Raw genomic sequence first — 26,667 nt, forward strand, 5'->3', positions numbered from 1 at the left:
ACTGTGCCATAACACATTGGAGACAATCTGGGGAACTCATTGCCCACAAGACACTGTTGAGGTCAAGAGTTTTGTAGAATTCAAAAGTAGAGCATGGATAATGAGAACATCTGTAGTTACATTGGAAAGGAAAAAATAGGAACATAATCAATCAAGCACTGTCTGACAGGGTCAGAAAGAAATTGACTTTATGTGTAGATATGCTATAACTGTCTATTACAGATTTTCTTCCATCTTTCTCTGACACAGTTGGTACTGACCATTGCTGGAGACAGGATAGTGACTTAGACATAGCCCTAGTCTGATCCAGTCTGGCAATTCCTATGTGGGGAAAGTTTAGGCAAGAACACTAGGGCAAATGCCTTGAAATGAGTGTCATAGGTTGTTTAATATTCATGGAGAGCACCCAAGATCTCAGAGTTTGAAAGCTCATCAGAAAGTCTTTACAAACTCAGCTGTACAGACCTCAATTTCTCTGCCTTGGAGTTACCTGCCAATACAGCTGTTTGCTGATTAAGGTGCTTGTATGTTGCTACGCGTGGAAGATTCTCATGATCCATTCTCTCTTTTGCAGATGTTTGCGAGGCTCTGAATGTGACAGTCTCGCCGGGACCAACAGTGCGATACACCGAGGGAGACAATGCTACCCTTTATTGTCACGTTTCTCAAAAGAGACGGACAGACAACTTCCTGGCTGTCCGATGGGTTTTTGCCCTCTCACCCACACAGGAGCATTTGATCATGAAAATGACTAAATTTGGTGTTGTCCAGTACTATGGAAATTACACCCACACCTTCCACAAGCAAAGACTTCACCTTCTCAAAGAGCGACATGGAACAATGTACAAATTCCTAATTCTGAATCTCCGGCCAACGGATCAAGGCCATTATATATGCAAAGTCCAGGAAATTGGCAAGCACAGGAATAAGTGGACTGCATGGTCGAATGGCACAGCAACTACGGAAGTAAAAGGTGAGGAAACATCTGATGCTATGAAATCTGAGCCAACCCATTTTCTTGCTCGTTGTTAATTGTGGGTTTTCTCCCCATGTCAAATTAATCCAGAAGATGCTTGAATTTATGTTTTTTTCCCCCAAAAATCATTTAGAAATAAGTCATCTAATACTTAGCTTCATAAATAATAATTACACCTCACAACCAGAAAATTAAAGACAACACATAGCAGGCAGGACTTGAACAAGTGTAGGAATTCATTACAGTCGATTTCTAGATCATTATCTTAGCTGTTCAGCCAGAATGACGATAATTAATAATACTTTGCACTCATTCAAGCGTCGATCTCAGAGAACTTGCAAAAAGGACTAAACAATATTATCTCTATTTTAAATATGGGGAAACCGAGGCACAAAAAGAGTAAGTGATTTTCTAACCGTCATACGAGTCGGTGTCTGTGCTGGGAATAGAAACTGGCTTTCCTCTGTCTGAGATCTCCATTCTTCCTTTAGAGGCCTCCAGAAAATAGGTCTTCCTTATGAGAATATTCCAGAATCGCATAGAAAGGTTTGGTTGAAGCCCAGCATAAAAGTGACTTGAGATGGGCCTGCCACATCCAGATCCCGAACTTACATCTGGCCCCACTCTCCTAACAGCGGGCCACATCAAAGCCCCTGATGCAAACACACCCAGACTTTGAAATCCAGATCCAGAACACAAACCCTGCTCATAGACTGGGCTCGTGTCCGAAGGCAGCTTTGTTTGACATTGCACTGTCTGTGCTGGCTGGCAGGCACTCCTCTGCGTCTCCTATTAGAGTGGATGTGTGGTAAAAGGAAGTGTTGACTAAGTTCATTGGGGCCTGATCCAAAGACTCCTGAAGTCAATGGGAATCAGGCCCTAAGTGACTAGAACTGAAGGGGGTGAAAGCCTGCATGACCTCCAAACTTGGCAATTGCAGGGGATCACCAACCCATCACAGAAAATCCTATGGGATGAAAACTCTGGGGTTCACCTCATGGAATTTTCTCCAGCCCCAATGGTTCTTGCCTTGTTGTGTGGGTGCTTTTAAATTAAGCAGCAGCACTAAATATTTGGGAAAACTTACTCCTAATTAACTATTATGTGTTTCAGGGGTCAGGGGGAGGAGAAATGAACCTGATTCTCATCTTACTTATACCCGTTTTAGACTGATGGAGCTCCACTGACTTCAGCGGAGTTCCTCCTGATTTACAACTGCTGTGAGATCAGGCCCAGTGGTATCATTTAGTACATTTCTTGTGCCAGAAAAACCTAAAGCATGTTTCCCAAGATGCTGACTTCATAGTTCCAATTAAGCTTCCCATAGCATCTTTGTACTAATCCACAGAGGGAGACAAACAGTGCTTGGTAGCTCATAGACTTCACAAGTTTTTGCTTTGCTATTTCACAGATAAAAGACAGAATGTGTAAAAATAGATCATCAGAAATACATAGCAGCTGCATTTTGCCCACTAAAGTTTAAACCTGTCTTGATTAAAATCTGAGGATTAAAGTAATGTAATTAGCTGAAGTTATTAGTAGCTATGAAAGCTCTTCCAAAGCTCTAGAGTTGAAGTTCAGTTTGACTCAGTACCAAATTGTATGAATGTGAATTTTTAAAAAAGTCCTAATCTAAACCACCTGATCCTCTTGGGCCTGTAAAATTTGGCAAGGCGATTTCCCCAAGATTTTGTATGAGATTTTCCATGCTTCCTGTATACAGCCAGCCAGAAATAATACGAGAAGAGTGACCTGATCTAACATCTCAGATCCAAGCAACCCTCGCTTATTTTGGGGAATGTACAGATCCGAATGTGGAGCTGTACTTTTCCTTTCCCACCCCAGATATGAATCCCCCCAGCTTTTGGAGCAGTTCAAGGCTAGAATTGAATTTTCCTCTAGATGGTGACCAAATATCTCTACTATTTTGGCATTTCTGCTTTAGGTCCTGGTCAAAATGTGGAAGGAAGCACAGAGGATGCAAATAGGCAAGGTATCTTGGCACCTGTGGGAGGAGGGAAGAGAAGATTCTCACACTTCCCCAGGCCTCAGAGAACGCTTGTCTTTAGTCTGAGTTTTGACCAAGGGTGTGTGTCTTATTTGATCCAAGTGGTGTGTGTCCTCCACACAGAGCGCCACACCTCGGCAGCTCAACGGTGGAGTTCTGACCTTCCAAATGCAACTGGATTTCCTGTTGAACCTGGTCCAATGCCCTGTGTAATCAGTGGAAGGAGAGGGCTCCCACTAATGCCCACCAACCCTCGTGTTACAATAAAATGTTCTCAGTGAATGGGTAAGAAGCCAAAGGAGGGCAGCAAAGGTGTTAAACACTGATTTATGAAGAGAACTGAGTTTTGACAGCCAGGGAAACAGAGTGTAATCCACTGTTTAGAGTGCACTACCCAGCCCCCTCTAGTGACTGGCGCAGAGGATAACGGTTATACAGCAGCTGCTGACTGGAGTCACTCCTTTAGTTAAGTGATAGAGGATCTTGATTGTAAGCCATGGAGATCTGGAGAGCAAATCCCTATGACAACCCTTGATCGTGGCCTTTACAAAATGATTGAGAGGGAGCAGGGTGTACGTGCTTATAACCCAGAAGCCTTAAAAACCCATCTGTCCCGAAGGGGGAATTTTACTGGGAAATACAGAATTCATGCAAAAGGAAAAGGAAACTCACCTCCTGCTGGGTGGGTGGAATCTTAAGAATCAAGATCTGTAAGAGGAATTCAACAGAAATCATGGGTCAGGCCCCAGAAATCCTGAGATTCTAAAAAAATCATGAATTTTTTTTAAAAAAACAACACATTTTAAATTCTTTTTCATGTGTGCCTGCTGGTTTTTGAGTTATGTTTTCCAGCTTTTCTCTGCAACCACAAGAGCTGGAAATTCTCACTGAACCAAAAAAATTAAGCTGAGATTATCCTACAATCACAAGACCCAGGGAGCTGGGGCTTTAGGAAAAAACACCAAATATTGCAAGACTTGCAATACAAAAAAATCACAAGAGTGGGCATCACCAGATGTTCTAAATCTAATCCTGGGGGCCCAGCCTCAAAAAGTGACCCCCTCTTTTTTTGACTGGGCAGAAGCAAAATGCTGGATCCGAGCATCTCCTGAATATGGGGATCTCTCAACTCTTTGTAGTGCTGACTCCATGTCAGGTGACTGTGGCCAGTCACAGTCTCTTAATGACTCAGCTGTGAGCAATGCAACTTTACTGCACGTGTCATTTCCTCATAGACCTTCTGGGCTGTCAGGTGTCCAGTCCAGCATTGATCAGAGTCCTCCTGGGATTCCTTATGACTCCTCCTCCCGATCCCAGTCAACATAAACGAGCCAGCCACTGCGGAGAAGAAATTGGGGGGGAGGCATGGGGCAGCTGCTTCAGCCTCCCCTCACTGAGCAACTGGGAAGTGGGCTGTGGGCAGTAGGTGTGAAGAACGGGTGGCTCCAGAGCTGTGCTGGCACCAGAGCTGTGGGGCACAGGCACTCGGTCTGGGTCTAGTCACTGGGGCTAATAGGGCTGGGTAAACAGGGCATGTCGGGCATTGCAGGACATCAGGGCTTCGGCCAGGACTGAGGGGTGCTCCTGGGCTGTGCACGTCCAGTAGGAATGCCAGGTGCAGACTGGAACTATCCCTGACTGCCCCTTGGCCCCTGGCATCAGCTGCCCCAACATCTCCCAGCCCCAAGCACTGAAGTCCTCAAGGCCTGCTGCTCCCAATCTCTCCTTCTCCTTGGCCCTTTCTCCTTTCTGCATGAGGGTCCATTCCCCACTTCCTGCCACTCCCCCCCCCAGATTCACACAGCTCCTCTGGCTCTCCCATGCCAGCCCCTGGACCCAGCCCCCCTGCTCTGCCAGCTGCCCCCAAACCATCTGCTCTGGCTCCCCTCAGGCCCCATCCAGCACTGTGCTTCCCCCAGCTCCTAGGCTCTGCCTCTCCTCCTCCAATCCAGCCACAGAGCGCTGTCACCCCAAGAGCTGCCCCAAGCCCTTCCTGTTTCCTTCTCCGCTTCCCATGCGCCAGCCCAAGGTTTCCAGCAGAGCCGGGGAATGTGTCTATTAAAACAAACAGACCGGGGGCCTCAGCTACTAATGTGTGACAGTCCCTTTAATCATTCCGAGCAGGCACAGGCTCAATGAGCGTCGCCGTCCATACGTGGGAAGTGGGGGAGCCGGGACTCACTGCTGTGCAGGAGGCTGGGAAAGGAAGGGGAGCATTGGCAAAGGCCTCGCTCTGAATTCCATGCCGGGAGGGGGGGTATTGCCAAGCAACCAGCCCTCAGCACACAGCAGCATGCTGGAGAGAGGCCTCCACTCCGGCTTGGCCAAACTGCATCCACTGGGGTTTTTTTTAAGCTGAACAAATAGTTTTGCTTCTTTTGTGTGTGTTAATTAAACTCTGTGCTGGGGAAAGGGGCCAGCCTCGGAGACGGAAGGCTTCCATAGATCCTGTGGATGAAGCTCCATTACTGATGTCCTGCTCTCTCCACAGACTACCTAGTTCCCCCACACACTTGTGGGACAAGGGATTTAAAGGAGAATCTCAGCTTCCATTTCATAGATTGCAGGGCCAGAAAAGACTTAGGATCTTCTAGTGTGACCTGTTGTATAATGCTGGCCAAATAACTCCTTCCCCCCCCATAAAAAATTCTTACAGCAGCTCTTTTAGAAAAATATCCAGGCTTGACTTAAAAATGGTCAGTGATGGACCCTTGGTAGATTGTTTCTATCTTCACTATCAAAAATTCACACTTTATTTCCAGTCTAAATTTGGCTAGCTTCAACGTCCAGCCATTGGCTCGTGTTACACCTTTCTCTGCTAGACGGAAGGGCCCATCATCAAATATTTGTTCCCTGTGGAGGAACTTATAGATTGTAATCAAGTCACCCCTTAGCTTACCAAAGAAAAGGTTACCTAGACTGAGCTCCTGGAGCCTGTCACCATAAGGCAGGTTTTCTAATCCTTGAATCATTCACGTGGCTCTTCTCTGAATCTTCTCCAGTTTATCAACATCCTTCTTGAATTGTGGGCACCAGTATTCCAGCAGCCGTCGCACTGGTGCCAAATAGAGAGGCAAAATAACCTCTCTGCTCCTGCTCGAAATTCCCCCATTTATGCATCTGAGGATCACGTTAGCGTTTTTGGCCATGGTGGGGCACTGGGAGCTCATGTTCAGCTGAGTCACTTTCTAGCCCATTTCCTTGTAGAGGCTGGACAATGCATCTGATGCTGCATGCCCACTGCCAACCACTGGGTCTTCCCAATGACCCTAGATTTGCTCTTCACAGCTTCCCAGGGCTGGGCTATGGAGCCAGTAAAACCCACAGCTACTGCTCCCTGGACTTTTGTGAAGACTCTGGTTCAGTTGTCAGCTATTGTGGGCAGCCCCAACCAGGCTATCGCTGAGGCACTAGGCTACTGCAAACTCCCTACCAGCTGCGGCCTGAGGTTCAAGCCACTCCTCTGCCAATGCACAGGGTAGCTGATTGAATGAGGGGCTAATCCCAGCCCACAACCTACATTTTCTATTGTTTGTGTCGTCCTGTCCATTTCAGCTAGCCCAGCTGGGCTAACATGTGCACCTGTGGGGCGTGAGGAGGGATGGGCAGGAGAGAGAGAGGTGCCTTTGCAGATCAGTTCCAGGATGTATGTGCTGTCACAGCTCAGGGTAACTGCACCTGTATTCTCCCCCTTAATGGCCCAGCAAGGGCACCCACACTGGTCTCCCAGCCCCTCAGTCATCACCACTCTTGGTCAGAGCCCAACGTCTCTCTCTCCCTCCAGATCAGGCTTTTTCCAGGCTGCAAAGTTCTCTGTCTTACAGAGTCATATCCCCAGACTGCTGAATGGATGGTTAATAGTGTAAGTGCCTACCATTATAACTGTTACCACCCAGCTTTTTCTAAGCAAGCACATTTACTCTTAAGGTGAAAGCATGGCAGAGAAAACAATACCCATGCTCATAAACTCACCAGAGATCACCCCAACCCTAGCCTCAGGCATGGGCAGATGGCAGTCCGTCCAACTCTTCCCTTTGGACAGACAGCCTTGACTGCTTGTTGGATCAGAAGGAAGATTCTGAGTCAATTTCATCTCAGGTGGTTTAACCAAAATTTATTTACTGGTCTCCAGAGACTCCAATTTGAACTGGTGTAGGCAAGCCTCTCCAGCTGGTGGTACCTCTGGGGAGGTGCTACAACCTGAGAGTTTGTCTAATCACCCCCCACTATTCTTACCTCCTGGAGGGCTGTGGTCACCTTCCCCCTGGAATTACAGACAGTCCCTGTCCCTGTCCCTGATACCTAAATGCAAGAGAGTAGGGTCTCCCAAAGATATGGCAGGAAATTGTCATGTGGCACATGCACATTCCATGAGTATGGGGTTTTATGGAAGTAGAGGTAAGTGTGGCTGTAGGAGAAGAGGAAAAACAGATAGCATAGGTGGGGTGGAAGGAATGGGCATGGGGATGCAGAAAAGGCAGATAAATAGAATTGCAAAGGGTCAGTTACAATTTGGGAGCATGCTAAATAATACCCACCCACAAACGCTCGGGCCCTGTTCGGAGCAATGTGATCATGCAGTCATTTACAAGGGAAGCATGGCAAAAAATTGGCCATGGCGTGTCTGGCATAAATTTGGAAGACTTCAGGGATCTGCAAAGTATTATCAGGAATGCATCCAAATAATGGAGAACAAGATCAGCAGGACTCTAGGACTATCAGCAAGTCAAATACAGGGTCATTTTTGTTCCTTATTCAACCAGGTCTGATTTTGAGGCCTTTTCTGTTTATGCTACTTATCTCCACCAAGTTCACACAAGCCATTTGAAGACAGCCCCGCCATTAAAGAGGTGTTTGTCCGTGTATTTCACACATTGAAAAATGGAATTTCCTGAATGCCTGCAACAACAGGCACACGTGGATTCATGTGAAACACTTGGATAGGGAATGACATGTTCCAGGTAACTGGCAGAAGAACAAAGGACAATGTAAATACTAGCAGGCTCCCTATTTTGCCTTGCAGAATGCTACTCTGCATCTGTAAGAGCCTCAGACTCATAGAATCATAGAATATTAGAGCTGGAAGGGACCTCAGGAGGTATCTAGTCCAACCCCCTGCTCAAAGCAGGACTAACCTCAACTAAATCATCCCAGGCAGGGCTTTGTCAAGCCACAGCTTAAAAACATCTAATGATACTCATGATACCGGTAAAATAGAAACCTCTGAAAGACACTGACAGCTGTCAAGTTACTCTTCACAGCTGAAGTCTGAAATTCAGATAAATTTAATTCTTCCTGGGAAGAAGAATGGCAAATCTTGAAGTCTAGCCAGAGGGCCAAATCCTCCTCTCCATATTACAAGTACTGTTAAAAGCAATGACAGGGAATAAAAGTATTGGTGGTATTCTACCACCCATGCCCCCAGCTCTGACCACATGTGAGATGCCACTGTCCTCTCCTTTTTCAGCCTCGCCTCAAGATACACTTCTGTGATGCAGACCCGAAGCTACCTTACTAATAATTGATTAGGCTAAGAAACAGTCTGGTATAGTTGATATTTATTTCATTTTAAAATCGATGTAATGCAATGTTTATATCTCAGATGCTATTTCTCCCTTTGGGGAGGGATTTTCAAGTGAGCCCAAATGATGTAGTCACTTTTGAAAATTCCACCCCTGTCCTGTGAACTCATTGGGGCAGGGACTGTATCTTGTGTGTTGACAGCATGTAGCAAACTAGGGCTGCTAACAGATGACAGATAATAGTAGTAGCACCACATCTCAAGGCAGGTGGTGCTGCTTTTCAGCATATGACCCACTTCTCCTGCCAATTCCACTTAGTGTTGCATACAATATTCCAAGTCAAGGTATATCATTGATTTAGATAGTGGCATTAAAATAATTTCCAGTCCATTCCTTATACATCCTAATATCCACATCAAGATATGGCTTCCCCTAGTCTTAACACTAGGAACAAAGCGTAACATGAGAGAAGAGGTTATTAAAACAACAAAAGGTCCACACATGGCTCTCTCACCTAGAGTCCTTGGGAGGCCTTTCTGACCCCAGACACCCCAGTCTCTGCAGTCTGACTTCACCTTAGCGCAGCCTTGAAGGATTGTGTCTTTTTTTTCTAGAAAGAGCCTTTGCTCTCTCTTCCTGAGCTTTTTCTTTCTCCCACTAATCCAAAACCAGTTTGGTGAGCTCTGCCAGGGGTTGGGGTCAGAGCATCAAAGTGAATGGCTTCTGCCTTGTTCCCATGCCAGTTCCCGGTCCGCTGGGCCATGCTGATACACTTGCAAAGTGCTCTCTCTTTCTTCAGGCCGTCTGGCTGTTGTGCTGATGAACAGAGCGGTAAGTGGCAAGCCATTAGAAAGCCATTCTCTGGAGAGCTTGGGCTGCGAGCCCCCCTTGCTGGAAATTGATATTCTATTACCAGGTTGCAGTTCTGTTGGACTGAGATTTTGTTTGCTGGCGATTGGTGAGCAGGCTCAGCTGGTTGGAGAGACCGGTGAGGTGCTGCCAATCAGAGCCTCGGTGTTCTAGCCCTGGCTGTGCTGCTGATTTCTGTGCCTTTGGACACATCACGTAGCCCCTCAGGGCTGCCGTTTACGGGTCTGTAAAATGGAGATGGTAGGTGGAGATGTGTAGATGAAGGTATCTTCTCTCTCATTGTTTTCAAATCAGCTTCTTGCTCTTCAGGCAAGTCTGAAGTTCCTCAGTCTTCCTGTGTCACAGTTCTTCAGCTGTAAACCTGACCTGGGAGCAGGACTTGCTCATGTAAGCGTGAGCTTACCGTTGTACGGAAGGGAAGGCTCCACCGAAGTCACTGCTGCTCTGGCAGCGAACACCAGCTGCAGATCTAGACCCCCGTAACTAAGTATGTAACTCTGAACCAACATTGCAGCTCCACTGAGGTCTGGTCAATGGTGACCTCTCCCCAGTTCTGCTACATGCTTCTGGCGTGACCTGTGGCAAGTCACGAGGTTTGGCTGTGCTTCAGTTATCGTTTCTGCAGAGCGGATGGAAGGTTGGCCTGGCTCCGGCGGGAGTGGTGTGGAAGGATTTGCATATGCAGAAAACGGAAGCCTGTAATTGAAATAGACCGTAAGGGGGGCCTTCTGGCACCCAGCCCAGAGCTCATTCTGATGGACTGAACGGGTGCTTGTCATAAGATGGCTGGCTCCTTAAAGGGAGATGGACCAATGTCTATCCGCAACAGGCTTAACTCCCAGGTGGGGAGAATGAAGGTCATGTGACCAGTGGGTCAGCTGACCGCATCTGGTCTCTTATCAGAGAGCGGTCTGAGACACTGCTAACCTGCATCATGGAGTGCCAGACACCTGGGAGGCTGTAGCTGGCTTGAGGAAGCAGCTGCAAGCAATAAAGGGACAGTGTGAACGGATAAGCCAATACTGGGAAGGTGGGCTGGGGACTCCTGATTCCAGATCAGAAAACTTTTTGAACTGTGGAACCAATAACCAGTTGCGTGAAGCTGGAGGGGGTGTGCGTGTGGACTGAATATGCTGGATCCCCTCCAGAATAGTTCTATTTAAAAGGATATGGACTGGGTGGGTTATTGAGGAGCAGTGTAAGAGAGGGAAACTGAGGCAGAGTGTTGCAGAGTCGCTCCAGTCCACAGAAGGATTGAGGGTGCTGAGGTTGCAGCTGCCTTGTTACAGCGCTTTTGTAGGAACTGCAGGAGCATCCCATTCACCAGGACAGGCATGTCTCAAAACTATTTGGAAGAGTCCTGGCTTTTCATGGAACTGTGGAAACAGCTGTGGAGCTAGACTAACCCTGCTCAGTTTTTTTTCCCTCCCACATGACCGTTCACTCTGCCACGGCACTGTATGAATCTCACGTATTGCTATCATGGATCTCCTGTAGTAGTCCAAGATGGGACAGAGATGCAGGCTGCCACCTCATTCGGTTGCATCGTCGCATGTCTTCATATTGTAACAGCAGGACTCAGTCTGGAGAGCTCCCTGCCACTTCTAGGGGAGTGACAGACACCTGCTTCCAAACAGACTCGAGTCTTGCCAAGATTCCTTCTTGCTGACATTTTATAATTCAGTTGTTTCTGCCTGAAAGATGAATGATCTGTCGGAAGTCTGGGTGAAGTCCTGGCCCCACTGAAGTCAAACATAGAAATCCCACTGACTTCGGTGGGAACAGAATTTCCCCCTACATGCATCATTGTCATTATAGCGTGTTTCTTTGTTCTTCCCAGTGATTTCATCGAAAGCTTCAGAAGATTCCACTTTTGGGAAAACCCACGAGGCGTGGAAGTTTTTTGAAGGTAAAGATACATTTAACGTTATCATTTGTTTCCAAGCAGTTTGCCATTAAGATGCTGGCTGAGTTGTACCGTGGTAGCAGCCAAGAACCCTTTTGGGGCTAATCGCCCCATAGTGCTAAGTGGGGGACACAGCCAGGCTGCTCCCAAAGAGCTTACTGTGAAGTACAGAGAGTGTTGGAAACAAGAGAGGGAAAGCCCCAACTTCACAGAGTTCTCATACCACTGGGTTTTCTTTTTCCCATTAGGGAACTAATCTGTATCTGGCCTGTAGGTGAGACAGCCATGCAAACACAGGACTCAATCCAGCACGGTGCTGAGCACCTTTTAAGACATACCACGCTCCCTCGTCTTGCAGTGATTTCGCTGGATGCCGGCTGAGTGAGTTCACCCCTTCAGGGATACTCAGCGGTATCCTGTAGTAACAAGCCAAGCAAATGATGCCTGATCTGTAGCATGACAATCCATTTCCCTAAGCAAAGATAACCTCTCAAACCCTAAGATAACCTCTCTAGCCCTAAGCAAACACTTGTTCAATGCAGCCTGTCTGTTCAGGACCTGGCATGCCATTAGACAGTTAGTTCGACATTTAGTTAGTTCTACATTTTTAGAAGTCTGGCCTGCAGCTTTCATAAATTGCCTCGCCACAGGGTGTGTCCTCGGCGCTTTGCTCTCGATTCAGAAGAACATGAATTGCAGCGTGACATGCAGGGTCCTTGGACTGCGCTTGTACCTGATAATACCACACCTTTGGTGAGGTGATAGAACTGCTGGCTATTTCTAGTGGCCATGATAAGGCGGATAATAAACACCACGTAGAGTACTTAAGGCAGAGTGGTGAGCAACCATAGCACTACTGGTGTTGTAAATGTTCACAGCTATTCTGGATGTGTCAAATGCTCAGTTGCTGCTATATTTGACAATGTTACACAAAGGTTCCACTTGGGAGCTTTTGTCACATTCTCTAAAATACAATTTACAAAATATACTACTGTCCTGTCCGGGGCAGAGGGAGTGTGGGCTGATGAGTAGAGCAGAGGGTGATGGTAGGATTCTGTTCCCACCTCTGCCACTTCCTATAAGTCATTTGACCTCTCTATGACTCAGTTTCCCCTCGGTAAAACACAAGTAAAACTGGCCTGCCTCCCCAGAGTGTTGAAGGGAATTAGTGTGTGTAAAGCATCCTTCAATGTAGTGGGCTATATACATTGCTATATTAAAGGCAGGAACAAGTAGAAGCATGAGGCCCTGTTTTAGAAGACAGAAGTTTTCAAAAATGCTCAGTGCTGGCTAAAATCTATGATGGTAAAATTCCCACTGACTTCAATGGGAGCAGATTTAGGCCAACACTGAGCACTTGTGAAACTCCCTGCCTATTTGATTTGCTCAATTTAAAGTTTGGGGGTAAGACATTCAAATACATGTAGGTGCCTAAATCCCATAGGCTTTCCATTTAGCTGCCTTTGTGACTTAGACACTTCCACAAATTTTATCCTCAACTCTTTGGGACAGGGCCTGACTATTTCTATCTTGCACAGAGTCGACCCTTTTTCCTGTGTTGAATTGTTAATCATATCAAGAACCCGGCTGAGTGTAATTTTCTGCTTGCCTTTCAGACCTCTATATATATGCAGTGTTTGTGTGCTCCATAGGCATTATCTGTGTCTTCCTTTTTACCCTTGTCATTCTCTGCCAGTCGCTGCTGAAGAAGAAAAGGTCCAGAGGTGAGTTACAGACAAGTGTCATCCCACTGGCAGGGGGAGGACGGGATTATCAAAGAGAAGAACAAAAATAAGAGAAGGCAGCAGATGAATGCAGAAAGAGGAGATCAAAAAAGAAAAAAAAAATCAGCTTTCCTTGCAGTTAAAAATAAAGTCCAACAGCTTCAGAGGTGGCAAAAAAAATCCAATTTAATTTCCGCCAAACATTTGAACAAAACAATTTGTACTGATGTTTTTCATGGAATAATTTTGATTTTAAAAAATCTAAATGAAAGAAAAACCATTTTCATTTGGTTTGAAATTGAAATGTGCTTCATGTTGGTTTTCAAAAACCAAAACCAAATGAACCAAAACACCTGGTCAAGATTTTCTGACCGGCTCTAGTTAGCACTTTAGGTGAAAAGTTTCAGCTCAATATGTTTGCAGGGATGAGCTCAGAAGGTGTATCCCAGAAAACGTAGACTAGTCCTAAATCTGTAAATTGTGGAGACAGGATGTAGCTGCCTACACGTTCAGAAAAAGCAGGCCAGTTGCTCCTCTCAGGATCTAGCCTCATCACTCACTTAGTCGCAGTGGGCAGTGTCTATCTCCTTTTTGTTTTTCCAGTTATTACCTCACAGACTTCTACTTCCATAGTCTTAGAAATAAGAGACATCACTAATGTTAATAATACTGCCACCACCAAAGGATCACTCTGCTCTTAAAAACATAAGAATGGCCATACTAGGTCAGACCAATGGTCCATCTAGCCCAGTATCCTGTCTTCTGACTGTGGCCAATGCTACGTTCTTCCGAGGGAATGAATAGAACAAGTGATCGATCCCATCAGCCATCCCAGCCTCTGGCAAACAGCAATCTCTGCCTATCCTGGCTAATAGCATTGATGAACCTATCTTCCATGAACTTACCCAGTTCTTTTTTGAACCCTGTTATAGACTTGGCCTTCACAACATCCTCTGGCAAGGATTTCCATAGGTTGACTGTCTGTTGTGTGAAGAAATACTTCCTTTTGTTCATTTTAAACCTGCTGCCTATTAATTTCATTTGGTGACTCCTAGTTTTTGTGTTATAAGGAGTAAATAATGCTTCCTTATTTATTTTCTCCACACCAGTCATGATTTTTTAGACCTCTATCATATTCTCCCTTAGTCATCTCTTTTCCAAGCTGAAAAGTCCCAGTCTTATTAATCTCTCCTCACATGGAAGCTTTTCCATAGCCCTCATTATTTTAGTTGCCCTTTTCAGTACCTTTTCTTATTCCAATATATCTTTTTTGAGACGGTATGACTAGATCTGCATTAAGTATTCAAGATGTGGGCCTATCATGAAGTTATAGAGAGGCAATATGATATTTTCTGTCTTATTATATATCCCCTTCCTAAGGATTCCCAACATTCTATTAGCTTTTTTGACTGCCCCTGCACATTGAGTGGATGTTATCAGAGCACTATCCACAATGACTCCAATATTTCTTGTGTGGTAACAGCTAATTTAGACCCCATCATTTTATATGTATAGTTGGGATTATGTTTTCCACTGTGAATTACTTACCATTTTTCAGCATTGAATTTCATCTGACATTTTGTTGCCCAGCCACCCAGTTTTCTGAGATCCCTTTGTAACTCTCCATAGTCTGCTTTGGACTTAACTATCTTGAGTAGTTTTGTATCATCTGCAAATTTTGCCACCTCACTGTTTACCCCTTTTTCTAGATCATTTATGAATATGTTGAACAGCACTAGTCCCATTACAGACCCATGGGGGACACCACTATTTACCTCTCTCCATTCTGAAAACTGACATTTATTCCTACCTTTATTTCCTATCTTTTAACCAGTTACTGCTCCAGGAGAGGACCTTCCTTCTTATCCCATGACCGCTGAGCTTACTTTGCTTAAGAGCCTTTGGTGAGGGACCTTGTCAAAGTCTTTCTGAAAGTCCAAGTACACTATATCCACTGGGATCACCCTTGCCCACATGCTTGTTGACCCCCTCAAAGAATTCTAATAGATTGGTGAGACATGATTTCCCTTTACAAAAATCTTCCCTTTTAAAAATATTGGTGCCACATTAAGCTTTCCTCCAATCATCTAGTACAGAAGCTGATTTAAATTATTGGTTACATACCACAGTTAGTAGTTCTGCAATTTCACATTTGAGTTCCTTCAGAACTCTTGGGTGGATACCATCTGGTCCTGGGGACTTATTACTGTTTAATTTATCAATTTGTTCCAAAACCTCCTCTAATGACACCTCAATCTGGGACAGTTCCTCAGACTTGTCACCTAAAAAGAATGGCTCAGGTTTGGGAATCTCCCTCACATCCTCAGCTGTGAAGATTGATGCAAAGAATTCATTTAGTTTCTGTGCAGTAACTTTATCTTCTTTGAGATATACAGTTTTGATTAAGGCTGTTTAGTATCAGCAAGTGTGAGGAAGAAGTGATCTTTCAAGACATAATTCACATGAAAGAAAAAATATAAAAAACTCCATACCGAAGTACAGCCTTTCATGCTGAGATAAAAATTTTAAAAATCTCATTGAAATTTGAAAAAAAATAACCAGTTAAATTGACAATTTATCAAAAAACTTTAACTATTTTTACTATTTTTTTAAGATCAGCTGTGTTTAAAAGTAAAGCTGGGAGAATCATGGATTTTTGGTTCATTGGCAGTTCTAAAAAAAAAAAAAAGTTTTGGGTTGAACCAAAAACAATTTTTTTAAAAAAATTTCAGGAAAACAAAAAGTTGGAAAAAATTTGGAACTAGATTGAACAAAATGTTTATTTGCCAAAGCTGTTTTTGCCCAGCTCTATTAGAGTCATTGTTCTGAGCAGGGGTTTTGCAGCTGTAATAGTTATGTTCATGTTTAAAGTGCAGATGTTACTTGAAAAGTGAAATGGCTGGACATTTTCACATTTATTAGTGAGAGGCTTGAATCATGGATCTGAACTCACCCAAACTCTGGTAATGTTGAGATCTGGATCCAGACCCTGGCTAATACTTATTCTCTCTCAATGGGATCCATACCAGATTTGCCTCAAGTCAGAAGAGGATTTTTCCAACTGCCAGCCTTGCAAACTATCTGGAGATGTGAAAGCCCAGCTATGAAATGCCTCTCACATCATTCCCAGAGAGGCCCTGAAATGGGAACTGAAATCACATCAGAGAGGCCCTGAAATGGGAACTTAGCTAGTGATTTTGTCTATGGTGCACCAGGCAGAAGAGACTCCATCTTGTTCTCCCATAGTTGTGCTGGCTTTTGAAGACTAATATGTTTCTGTCAGTAAGGAAGAACCTTGTGACTCAAAGACACACAAAGAACAGGCACATAGGAGAAAATATGGGTAATCTTGTCTGACCATAAGCACATTTCAAGCCATGGCTGCCTTTTACAGGTAGAACAAACCTAACAAAGGAGCAAAGTAACATGTGGTGCTTTTCCTATCACTTCAGACGGTGAAAGAATTTCTGTGCCAAGACATTAACACAACACTAACAGTTAATATTTTGGAACAATGAGTCACACGGGATAAGCTACAAGTACTGAGAGTGTGAAGCTAACCACATTCTGGTTTATTCTAACTGTTCTTCAAGAGACATTAAACCAGATTCTGCTCCTAATTATGTTTATTTACCCTGGTGTAACTGAATAAGCAGCCTTGAAAAAAGCCCTCTCTTTAGCTAGAGCGAATGCGGATTGGGTGCTGGGATTTGGCCCTAGTAATTCCTTCTGGGCGTGTGTGAAAGTAAAGTCTTTTCTAGGCTGCCCGAGAATGAAATGAATTGCAGGCTTAATGTAATTTTTATTTAAATCTTGAACATCATCCAGCAAGAAGCGCCAACCTTAAGATTCTGTGTTGGATGGGTGAATTGCTTAGCAGGGAAAGACACTCAATCTTTTGATCACTGGCCATACTGTTAAGGCAAGTGTCTCTTCTCAGGCCAGTGCTTCAGGAACATGCATTCTCCTGAGTCCACATCAAGGAGTCAATTTTGGCTTTGCCTCTAGGCCTGAGCAGCATGCAGCTGTGCTATCCCTAGAGCAGAGAGGGAACCAGCCTGCCTCTGAGAATCACAGCTGGGTCCCTTGCTCAGTGGGGATACAGTCTGCAACACCACTATACCCAGCCCAGTTTAATCCCCCTCAGGTGCTGGTTCAGGTGAGATGTTGAGTGGGGTGGAGCCTGGCTACTCCCTGGCTATCTGCACAGGAGCTAGAAGTGCCTTTCTCTGCTCACGGTGTGACACAAGTAGCAAGCACAGGGGAGTGAGCTGCTCCTTATATCCCCGTCAAGGGGTCACATTCTAGCCCCTGTATGTTGAATCTCAACTCTGCCTTTTCTCATCCAACAGCTTCCCTCTCCCTCTGAAATTTGCATGCAGAAGAAGCCACCAATAGCCTCCTTTAATTGGCTTCCTCTGCACCCCCAATAACACGCGTGTGAGATGATCTGCTCACCCTCTCTGGGTCCTTGGTGCACCGCACCTCAGCTTCCTCTTCTTAGATGGGCTGGGCTGCCTGGCTTGGTGGGATGGTCCCATCAGCAAGAAGCCTATCTTCCAGCTGGGACCAGACAGAAAGGCCAACAAGACAGTCATGCAGCAATCTCATGCTGGCTTCAGGCTCAATAGTCCTGCCACCCCACATCTCAGGATTGTCACACTATCTTCCTCAGTGGCCTTGTAGGGGTCCCAGGCCCTCCCTCCTTCCCTCTAAGGTGGGTCCCAGTCCAGGGACTAACTAGCAACAAAGAGGGTCCAAGTGCTCTGGCCCCATGTTTCACCTCACTGGACTACTGCCTACCTCGACCTGTTGCACAGCTTTTCCTGTAACCATTCCCTGGTCAATCAGTCAGTCTCCTAGGCCCAATGTGGGTGGTCCAGCCAATGCCAGGCTCTCTATCTTTCTCCCAGCCCTTAGCTGGTTCACCCACCAGCTTCCTACAGGCCTATCTGTGGAGATCCTTTCCTTGCTCCTATCTTCACTCCGGACTCTGCTGACCTCCAGGCTTCTTCTTATAGGAGCCTCACTCCCAGGTTTCCATGTCAGGATCACCTGAGCCAGCCCCAAGCCCGTCACCTGGTAGGTGGAGAAATAGGCACAGGTGGGGCTGGGCCCAACTCCCTTAAAGGTCCAGCTCACCCTGTAACAATGAGCAGCTCACTTAACATGATGTGCCCCAGGTGAAATGGTAGAAGTGCTTGTCTGTGATGTCAGTGTGAAAAACCCGATCAAGGTCATGGTTAGCCTCGGTGCACTAATGTGAAAACAGGTATGATCAGGGCTAATTCATCATGGGTTTAGCTGCACTGAATTCGGTGGTGTTGTGTCACAGATGAAGTTGACCCTCCATGTAGAGTAACCAATGTGTGCAGTTCAAAAGCCCTGTGTGTCTTTGGTACAGACTGAAATCCACTTTTTAGTTATAGGACAAGTCACAACTGTCCAGACTTCTCCAGATAACCCCTGATATAAAGGGCTGAACGATCTCCTCTATAGGTTGCCATATTTTCATCTAGGGCTGGTCAAAAATTTTCCTCAAAACTGTTTTTCAAGTGACTGCTTTCCTCAAAAAATGTCAATATTTCATCCAAATACCTGATAACCATAACATTTTCAGTTTTCAACCAAAACCTGAAATATTTTGGATAAAAACTGAAATATTTCATTCAAAATGCTGCCACAGTGCCTTCACTGGAGTTGTAGTTTGGATGCTTTATGCTCCCATTCTTCTTGATTGGCTGGGTATCATGCCAGACTACATCTCCCATGATGCATCATGGCCAGGGACTACAATCATGCACCCCTCCCTAAAAGGGAGGAAAGTGATGCATCATGGAAGATGTAATCCAGCCAGAGAGTCTGGCCCATGGAGGAGACTGTTAAGAACTGCACAGCTCCTCTGGGAGAATGATTTATTTTTTACTTCACGCTTTTGTAAAGATATATTTTTTTAAAAAAAAGTTTGTGGACAGAATCCAGAAGTGAAGCACCACAAAGGAAACAAAAGCTTTTAAGTCCGATGATCAGCTGCTCTCCCTTGGCTGGGCTGACCACTGGCATCTGAGTGGCCCAGCACTTTTGCAGCAACTTCCTAGCTGTGTTTGCTACATTCTTTCCCCGTAGTCTTACAATCTCAGTCAAGTTACAATATGTTCTAATTTGCAGCATATTGCATGATTATAGCTAGCGGCTTTCTGGTGGTGAAAAGTTGGCATCTGTACAGTTCCAGGAGTGTCCTTTTGTAGCTCATAAATCCTGTATACATGAAGCCACATTTCTTTATTTATTTCTATTGTTTTTTTCTTTAACAGTGAAGCATTATCTGGTGAAATGTCCTCAGAACAGGTATGAGAATGCACTTCCGTTTATTATAAGCCATTTTAGCAATCTTGTTTTAGCAATCTTGTTTTATTTTCATTAGGTGCTCCAAAGAAGATGACTAAAATTTTGAAAAGTGCCTATGTGAAAGTCAGTGGGATTGAGGCTTCTAAATCTCTTAGGCACTTTTGAAAATCTTACCCAATGCTTTTTTGCATGTGATGTATGTAAAGCATGCACCATTCTGTCATGCACTGTATAAATAATAAATAAGAGTGGTGTGGAGGATGATGATGATGTGACTACTTCCATCTTCAGACATATATTGAGTGAAATCCAGATCAGGATTTCACACATCTCAAAGCTCAATTGCGCTAATCTCTAGCCTAGAATGCATGGCAAAGGATCACAAATGTATTTGCCTTCTGCCTTTGACTCCTTCAGCAAGATCCTATTGTGCAAATGAGACTTTACTGAAGGCAGAAACTTAGCCCAGCAATCAAAGCCACAAAGGCCCATGTTGTGCAGAGGCCTTTATTGTTACCATTGACATCTTAGAAAAGCCCATCTTTCTCTGTTATGGTTATAAAAGTCATTGAACCATGCAGACTGAAAGAGTGGTAGAAACTGGACATGCTAAGGTTAAAAGCACTCTGCCGGGGTCTGCAAGTTGTCAGGAAAAGTCATGGGACGACATGACAATGAGCTGAATGATTTTAGAGTGGGAGGGAATGTTTATAGCTGAACTCACTGAAATGTGTTTTGATTGGTTAATGTTAATGGCTGAGGTCACCGCCTCCTTTGAGTCATTGTTTATTTGAGACTCATTGACTGAGACAAGGGAACAATGGGGTGGGTGGATTGAAAGAGGTGAGCCCTTGGTTGAAGCTGGGTGACGTCAATGTCGGGGATGAACATGGTCCCTTAAATCTGGATTGCAGGAGGAAGTCATGTAGGAGATGGAATAGAGGCTGCATCTTGATATTCCTGTTTCTGTCCACCACAAGTACACACCCATGCCTAGGGCTACAGGCATCCAACTCCAAAATCAATCCTAATGGGCTGGGTCTCAGATTCAGAGGAGAATATAGGCTTATGCCAGCATGGGCTCTCACGGCTAATGGTCAGGAGGCAGTAGTTCTCAACTGCAGCTCAATCAGCACACAGCTGTGGCCCATGTGACATCTTCAGGTCCATTCAGGTAGTGTATTTATATCGTGTGGATGCGGCCCACATAGAAAACTGCATATGTGACCCACAGTGGTAAATAGGTTGAGAACCACCTGGTATAGTGCCACCAGCAAGCCATGGTATTCCCTTCTTGTCGACTAGGTAGACAACACTACCATCTATTTCCTCCCCCTTCAGAAAGCACCCCATCCCAAGTGCACCAAGGCACTGAGCCGTTCGGCTGCTTGGCATTTGCACCGTTCCATTCTAGACACCAGAAGGAAGAAGGAAGGCAGTTAACAGTTTAACACCACGTAACAATCAGCACAGCATTTTAAAAAGAGGAGAGATGGGATGTTACAGATCTTTCCCTTGTGATGGCAGGACACAGAAAACATTACTGCTTCTGTGAATATTTGTGCTGTTCCCACCGCGGTGTTTATAACACAAGGGAGCCGCTTTTGCAATCACAACATTCTGATTCCCGTTTCCTTTTATCCTCTACTGCAACTGTGACTTTTAGCACTGTTGAAATGTGGGTTAGACACAGGGTGAGATTTCCAAGGGGGCCTGAATTATTTAGGAGCTCAAATTCCATTGATTTGTGCTCCTACATTTCTCAGGCACTTTTGAAAATCCCACCCTGAAACCTATTTACAACCTCAGATGGGAGTTGCATTGGTGGTACTCCATTAGCTTCAATGGAGTTACTCTTGATTTCGCAGCTGTGTATGTTCATAGATGGGAGGGGGCGGGGGTGTTTCAAAGTGTTTAAGTGACTTAGGAACCTAAGACTTAGCAGCTCCTAAGTCACTTAGGGTCAGATTTTAAAGGATATTTGGCACCTAACTCCCATTAACTCCAATGAGAATTAGGCACCTAAATACCTTTACAAATCTGGTCCTTAGGTGCTTTTGAAAATTTTGCCCTGAAGGACTAAGCTGGGACCATTATGATCATTGTCTGAGCTCCTGCATAGCACATGCCACAGATTTTTACCTAGTGATTCATACATACAGCTCAATAGCTTGTGGTTGAGCTACAGCAGATCTCTTAGAAGGATATCCCATCTTCATTTGGAGTCTTTAAGGATTAGAGAATCCACCACTTCCCTTGGCAAGCTACTGCAGTGGTTAATTACTTTGCACTGCTGTGAGGGCAGAATTCCAGTTTTCAGATGGTATTAAACACTGATTCCCAATTGTTGAGTTTCCTGAGATATAAATAATACTGGAACTAAAGTGAAAAAAAAAATTGACAATATGTTGTATGACCAGCCAGGCCCAGAAGTGGATGTGTCATAGCTGTGCAAAGAACACAGGAGTTTGCAGCTTTCCAGTGACATAAAGCATTTGTTTCTAATCCTTGTAGTCTGAAAGATATTGGACCTTAAATCTATCACTAGTAGCGCTTTTTGGCTCTGGTCCTGGACTAAGTATAGCATGTCCCAGCTTCTGCCTGTGTAATGTTCAATCCCCTCTAATGGGATAATTATTGCATTCACACATAGCAACCTACCCTACATTGAGCCGTAAGTGAATTCACAATAAAGCAATTGATGGTTCAAGAAGAGTCAGTGCAGCCCAAGTCTTTGATGTTAGTTTTTGAATGACCTGTGACCTATTGCAACTGCAGCATTCAGACGGAGACTGCCCAGCACTTCTATCTTTCCCTTCACTGATGACTGTTGCTTCTTTCTGTTTCAAAACTAGTAGCTCAGAGAAAGCGGGCAGGGGGAAAAAATTAAAACAGATCAGTGGAGAACACAAGCAAAGGAAAAAATTAAACCACTTGGAAAAAAGTCCACAAATGCAGAGGCAAAAATAAGAGCATGGTAGTTGGATAAAAAGCCTTGTTAAATCATGGAGCCTGACATGCCACCAGTGCCCAGTGTAGCAGAGATGATATTGTAACAATCAAACAGCAAGCACATATAACTGAATGGGGGGGCGAGGTGGAATGGAATTACAGCAAACAAAAACTGCAGGAGGAAACAGGGTTAAAATCAACAAGCAGCAGCATTTTTAGTGCAAGTCCCTGATCCAGCAGACGCTTATGCATATGCTTAACTTTAAGCACATGACTCCGGTGTTTAAGTGTTTGCCACATCTAGGCCTTAGCTAACATATAACATGCAAGTAATTTTTATTTTCTACTCTATAATCAAGATAATTTCTCTGCTGGACCATGACCATGAGTCCCACAGAATCTATCCAATCCATCCTTGAGGGCCCCATTGAAAAATACGTGCTAATAAAGTGCTTCAATTCAGCTAGGCACTTGAGCATGCATCTAGCTTTGAGCTCGCGAGTCATTGAGTTAGGGGTGTGAGAATCCATCAAACCAAACCCCTGAACCAGTCTGCATGAGACTCTTGCAAATCCTAACTATTGCATTGTGCACAGCTGAGGTGCTGGTTAAAAATAGATTCAACTTCCCCCCAGACTTTGGGAAAGTTCACATCGGAACGAAAATTGCACAGATAGGCCTATCAAAGGGACTTGTATGGCCCCGATTATTGTAGTATCTGAGCCATGACCTCACAGTCTTTAATGAATGTATTGGCACAACACCGCTGTAAGGTAGGACAGTGCTATTAGCCCCATCGTACAGATGAGGAAATGTGGCACAAAGAGATTAAGGCCCAGATCGGCTCTTAATTCCCATTCGAATCAATGGAATTTAGGACCCTAAATATCTTTGAAGATCTAAGCCCAGACTTGCCCAGGGTCACACAAGGAGTCTGTGACAGGGTAGGGACTTGAACCTAGATCTTCTGAGTTCCACAGTAGCACCCTAAATTCTAGGCACTCCTTCTTTTCTGAGCCGGAACCAAAAAGCCATTCTTCCATGTGGGAAGTCCTCCATCTGACCCCCATTGGGAAAGCATAGATTCTGCTTCAAATCCTCATGCAAATTTCATGGCTTGGGCCAATCTCTAGTTATCCTGCAGCAGTCTTGAGGAGAGAGAGTACTTGTCCAAAACAATGCAGGAAAAGAGGTGATTCCTTGGCATTAATGAGGATAGTAAATCCCTCAAACACAGCATGCTCCCAGCTCTTGCAAGAGTCTGAATCTCCAGAAACACAGGGCATTGATGCTCAGCCTCAACAACAGACTCACAAACAACCCTCTCTCCCAGTGCTCTTATCTTAAAACAACTTCCATGCCTATTTCCCCCCCAAATTCCTTGCTTTCTTTTGTTCTTTAAAAACTCATTAGATCCTGCGAGGAAAGCATAATGTGATGCTGTTTAAGTAAAAACTAGGAGGTGGGGGCAGACATGGGGGGATCCCAAAATTAAAAAAAAAAAACCCAACCCTTTCCTTTTAACTCTACACAAAAGAAGCAGACAAAGACACAGTGTGTCTGAGCCAAGAAGCCTTTATGAGTTTCCTTGTTTAGATTGAAGAGCTAGACTGTGAGACAGCAAGTACAATTATTGCATCTTCTGCTGCTAGTTAACCCTGTACAGTCCCTCCATTTATAATAAACGTGCAAGCTGCAAATAAGTTCCTCTTTAAAGTGGCAAAGCAGGAATAATAATGAATGCACTGAATTGATGGCAAGGCCTCTCACATTGCTGTGCTTAAAGGGGTAATGTCAGGATAATCATGTTTTTGAACCATGCTTATGCTATGTTCTAACAACCCTTTCAATGTAAAATCATTTTACAATAATCAAATCCTTTTCGTTATATTTTGATCTTTTCTTTTTTGCATTTTGCTCGCTTGGTCAAAAATAGGCTGTTTGATCGCATTTCCTGTTGTTGTTTTATTGGTTGGTTTCCATTTGTAGTTTTCATGGGTACTAAATTGCTGGTGGTTTTTAGAGTCACAGCAGTGTAAGGGAACTTTTAAAATTACTTCTGCCCCCAAACTGAGTTTTCAAAATCACAAAAAACATTTAACATTCACTTTTATAAAACCTTTTGGGCTAAACATTCCAACCACGGTCTCCATCAAAAACAGTGAACCAGATTCCATTCTGAGGTATGCACGTGTCAATCCAAAGTACTTCCTCTTATGGCAATGGCGTTACTCCAGCTTTACATCTGTGTAAAATGAGACTCTGGCCTAATTTCTGTTACTCTTGATCAAACAATGTGACTATCATAGCTCTGATAGTTTTCAGAAAATCTAGGTCTATTTTAAAAGCCTGCAGATGAAATGTCTCTTCATCAAGCATAGTGTAACGGCATTTAGGATCAACAGATGATAGTGTTGTTATTAATTATTATTGTGGTGGTGGTGGCTGAGCCCCAGTTAGGGACCCCCCCCCCCCCATTGTGCTAGGTGCTATACAAACACACAGTCCCTGGCCCAATCAGCTAACATGCTTGAATACTTTCATACGTATTCCAAACAGGGAGCACTGCTCTAATCCTGGCATTCGGAACTCAAAGTTACTCTGGCAAAGTTAAGAGATCTCTGTGGGACTTGTAGGTTGCTGAAACGTAGGACCCTCAACTGCTGAGGCCCTCTTTCCGCAGGTGTGTTCGCGACGTACCATGCCTATCATACTCCCCCAAACCAACGAGCACTCATTAGCACAGATGCCCTGCGGAATTCTAGGTGCTTCCATTACAGGCTAGGGGCCTGTGGTAAGCGTATTTGATCTTTTTTAAGGCACTTTTTGGCCAGCAGAAGACTGAGGCCCGCTCTCGGGTGGTCTGAGCACTCACAAGTGCTGCTGAAGTAGAGGGTATTCAGCATATCCCGGGAGACTTTCAGCACCACCCAGGACTGGGCCCATAATGAGGCTAGTTAGTGGCTTAAGAGTAAACATAGAAATTCTTGACCTGGCCTGCAGCTGCTGCAGTCATTCCAACACCTTCAGTTATTGCAAACTCACACGTCTCCAGATACTGGCCCAAATTCTTCTCTCAGTTCCAAAGGTTCACAGGATCGATGGTCCACTGGTTTGGGTATTAATCAGACCTGGCTTCAAAACCTGGTGTTGCCACACGCTTTATGTCTGGCCTGGTTCAAGTCACGTAGGCCCACATCCTTCAATTCTGAAATCCTCCAACTGTCTTTGAGAATCTGGGCTTTTGTCTCTGTGTGCCTGGGGTCCCCATGAGGAAAAGCGCACTTTCCTACCTCCGCGGGAGGTCACAGGTACTATAGTTCTGGGGTCATGTAAGTGTCCTAGCTATGGTACAATTGCCACTGAAATGAACCGGTGTCTAAATCTTGCCACGTATGGATACTTCGCATTTCCCTTGTTAGTTAGAGAAGATAAAGCTACAAGTCTATCAACCGTATAGCCTGTGTACTAGCAAAGTAGTGTGGGGCCTGATGGAGCAGAACAGAAGTTGTTAAGTAGGGTTGCGGATTTTCAAAATGTTTCGGAGTCAGAATACAAGTAATTTGCCCCAGACCATGAAAACATTTGTTTGTGTGAAAACGCTTGGTTGGAACTCGTCGGTGCGAGGATTCCATTCTTACTGTAACCCTCCCCTTCCCCTCTCTTTGCTTTCCAGCTCGGGGGAGACAGTCACCAGTGTGACGAGTCTGTCTCCATTACAGCCCAAAAAAGTAAAGAAAAAGAAAGCGAAGGTTGAGCAACCGCCAGCTATCCCAGCGAAAGGTACGAGGCCTCTAACGCAGGCGACAGAGCTGTATTCCTGGCAAGGGGCATGACCGAGCCATGAGGGCAAGGAGTTGGGTTCTGTCTTGGACTCTATCACTCACTGCATGAGTGAGGGCAAATTAATTCACATCTCTGTGCCTCTGCCTTCCCACATGTCAAACAGGGGCTATACATACCTACAGTGTTTCCCATGGGTGCTGTGATGTGTGACCAATGTTTGTGAAGGGCTTTGGGCCCAGATCCTCAAAGGTATTTAGGTGCCTAACTCCCATTGATCCTCACTCGCAAGGCACTAGAGAGAGGGGTTTTGTTATGTGAGATCTGCTAGGGCTTATTCATCTAGGGCCAGACCGTGAAGTGCTCAGAACCCAAGTTAGCACACCAGGTTTTCAAAGATGCCTGCTTCCCATTCGCTCCCATTGTGACACTTATGGGCAGATTTTCAAAAGAAAAGGCACCCAGCATGCTGAACTCCTTAGAAAATCCCACCTGGGTTGTAGGGACCGAGCAGGTGAAAGTCCAGTCCTCCCAGGTCTAATTGTCAAAGGGAGTTCAATATTACCTCCAACTTTATG

The 26,667-nt window shown here is 44.8% G+C and overlaps 1 protein-coding gene across 1 annotated transcript in view; it reads left to right on the forward strand.

The window, feature by feature from the left end:
- Positions 1–26,667, forward strand: part of VSTM4 (V-set and transmembrane domain containing 4) — a 55,267-nt gene that overhangs the window by 5,881 nt on the left and 22,719 nt on the right. Inside the window, exons 2-6 of the mRNA XM_067530918.1 lie at positions 575–973; positions 11,217–11,285; positions 12,899–13,006; positions 19,321–19,354; positions 25,983–26,089. Coding sequence (XP_067387019.1) covers positions 575–973; positions 11,217–11,285; positions 12,899–13,006; positions 19,321–19,354; positions 25,983–26,089 — 717 coding nt within the window. The remainder of the gene's footprint in view (positions 1–574; positions 974–11,216; positions 11,286–12,898; positions 13,007–19,320; positions 19,355–25,982; positions 26,090–26,667) is intronic.

This window comes from Emydura macquarii, unplaced genomic scaffold (assembly GCF_026122565.2).
Source record: "Emydura macquarii macquarii isolate MOO-44397 ecotype Brisbane River unplaced genomic scaffold, CSIRO-AGI_Emac_v2 contig_67, whole genome shotgun sequence".
Classification (NCBI taxonomy): domain Eukaryota; kingdom Metazoa; phylum Chordata; order Testudines; family Chelidae; genus Emydura; species Emydura macquarii.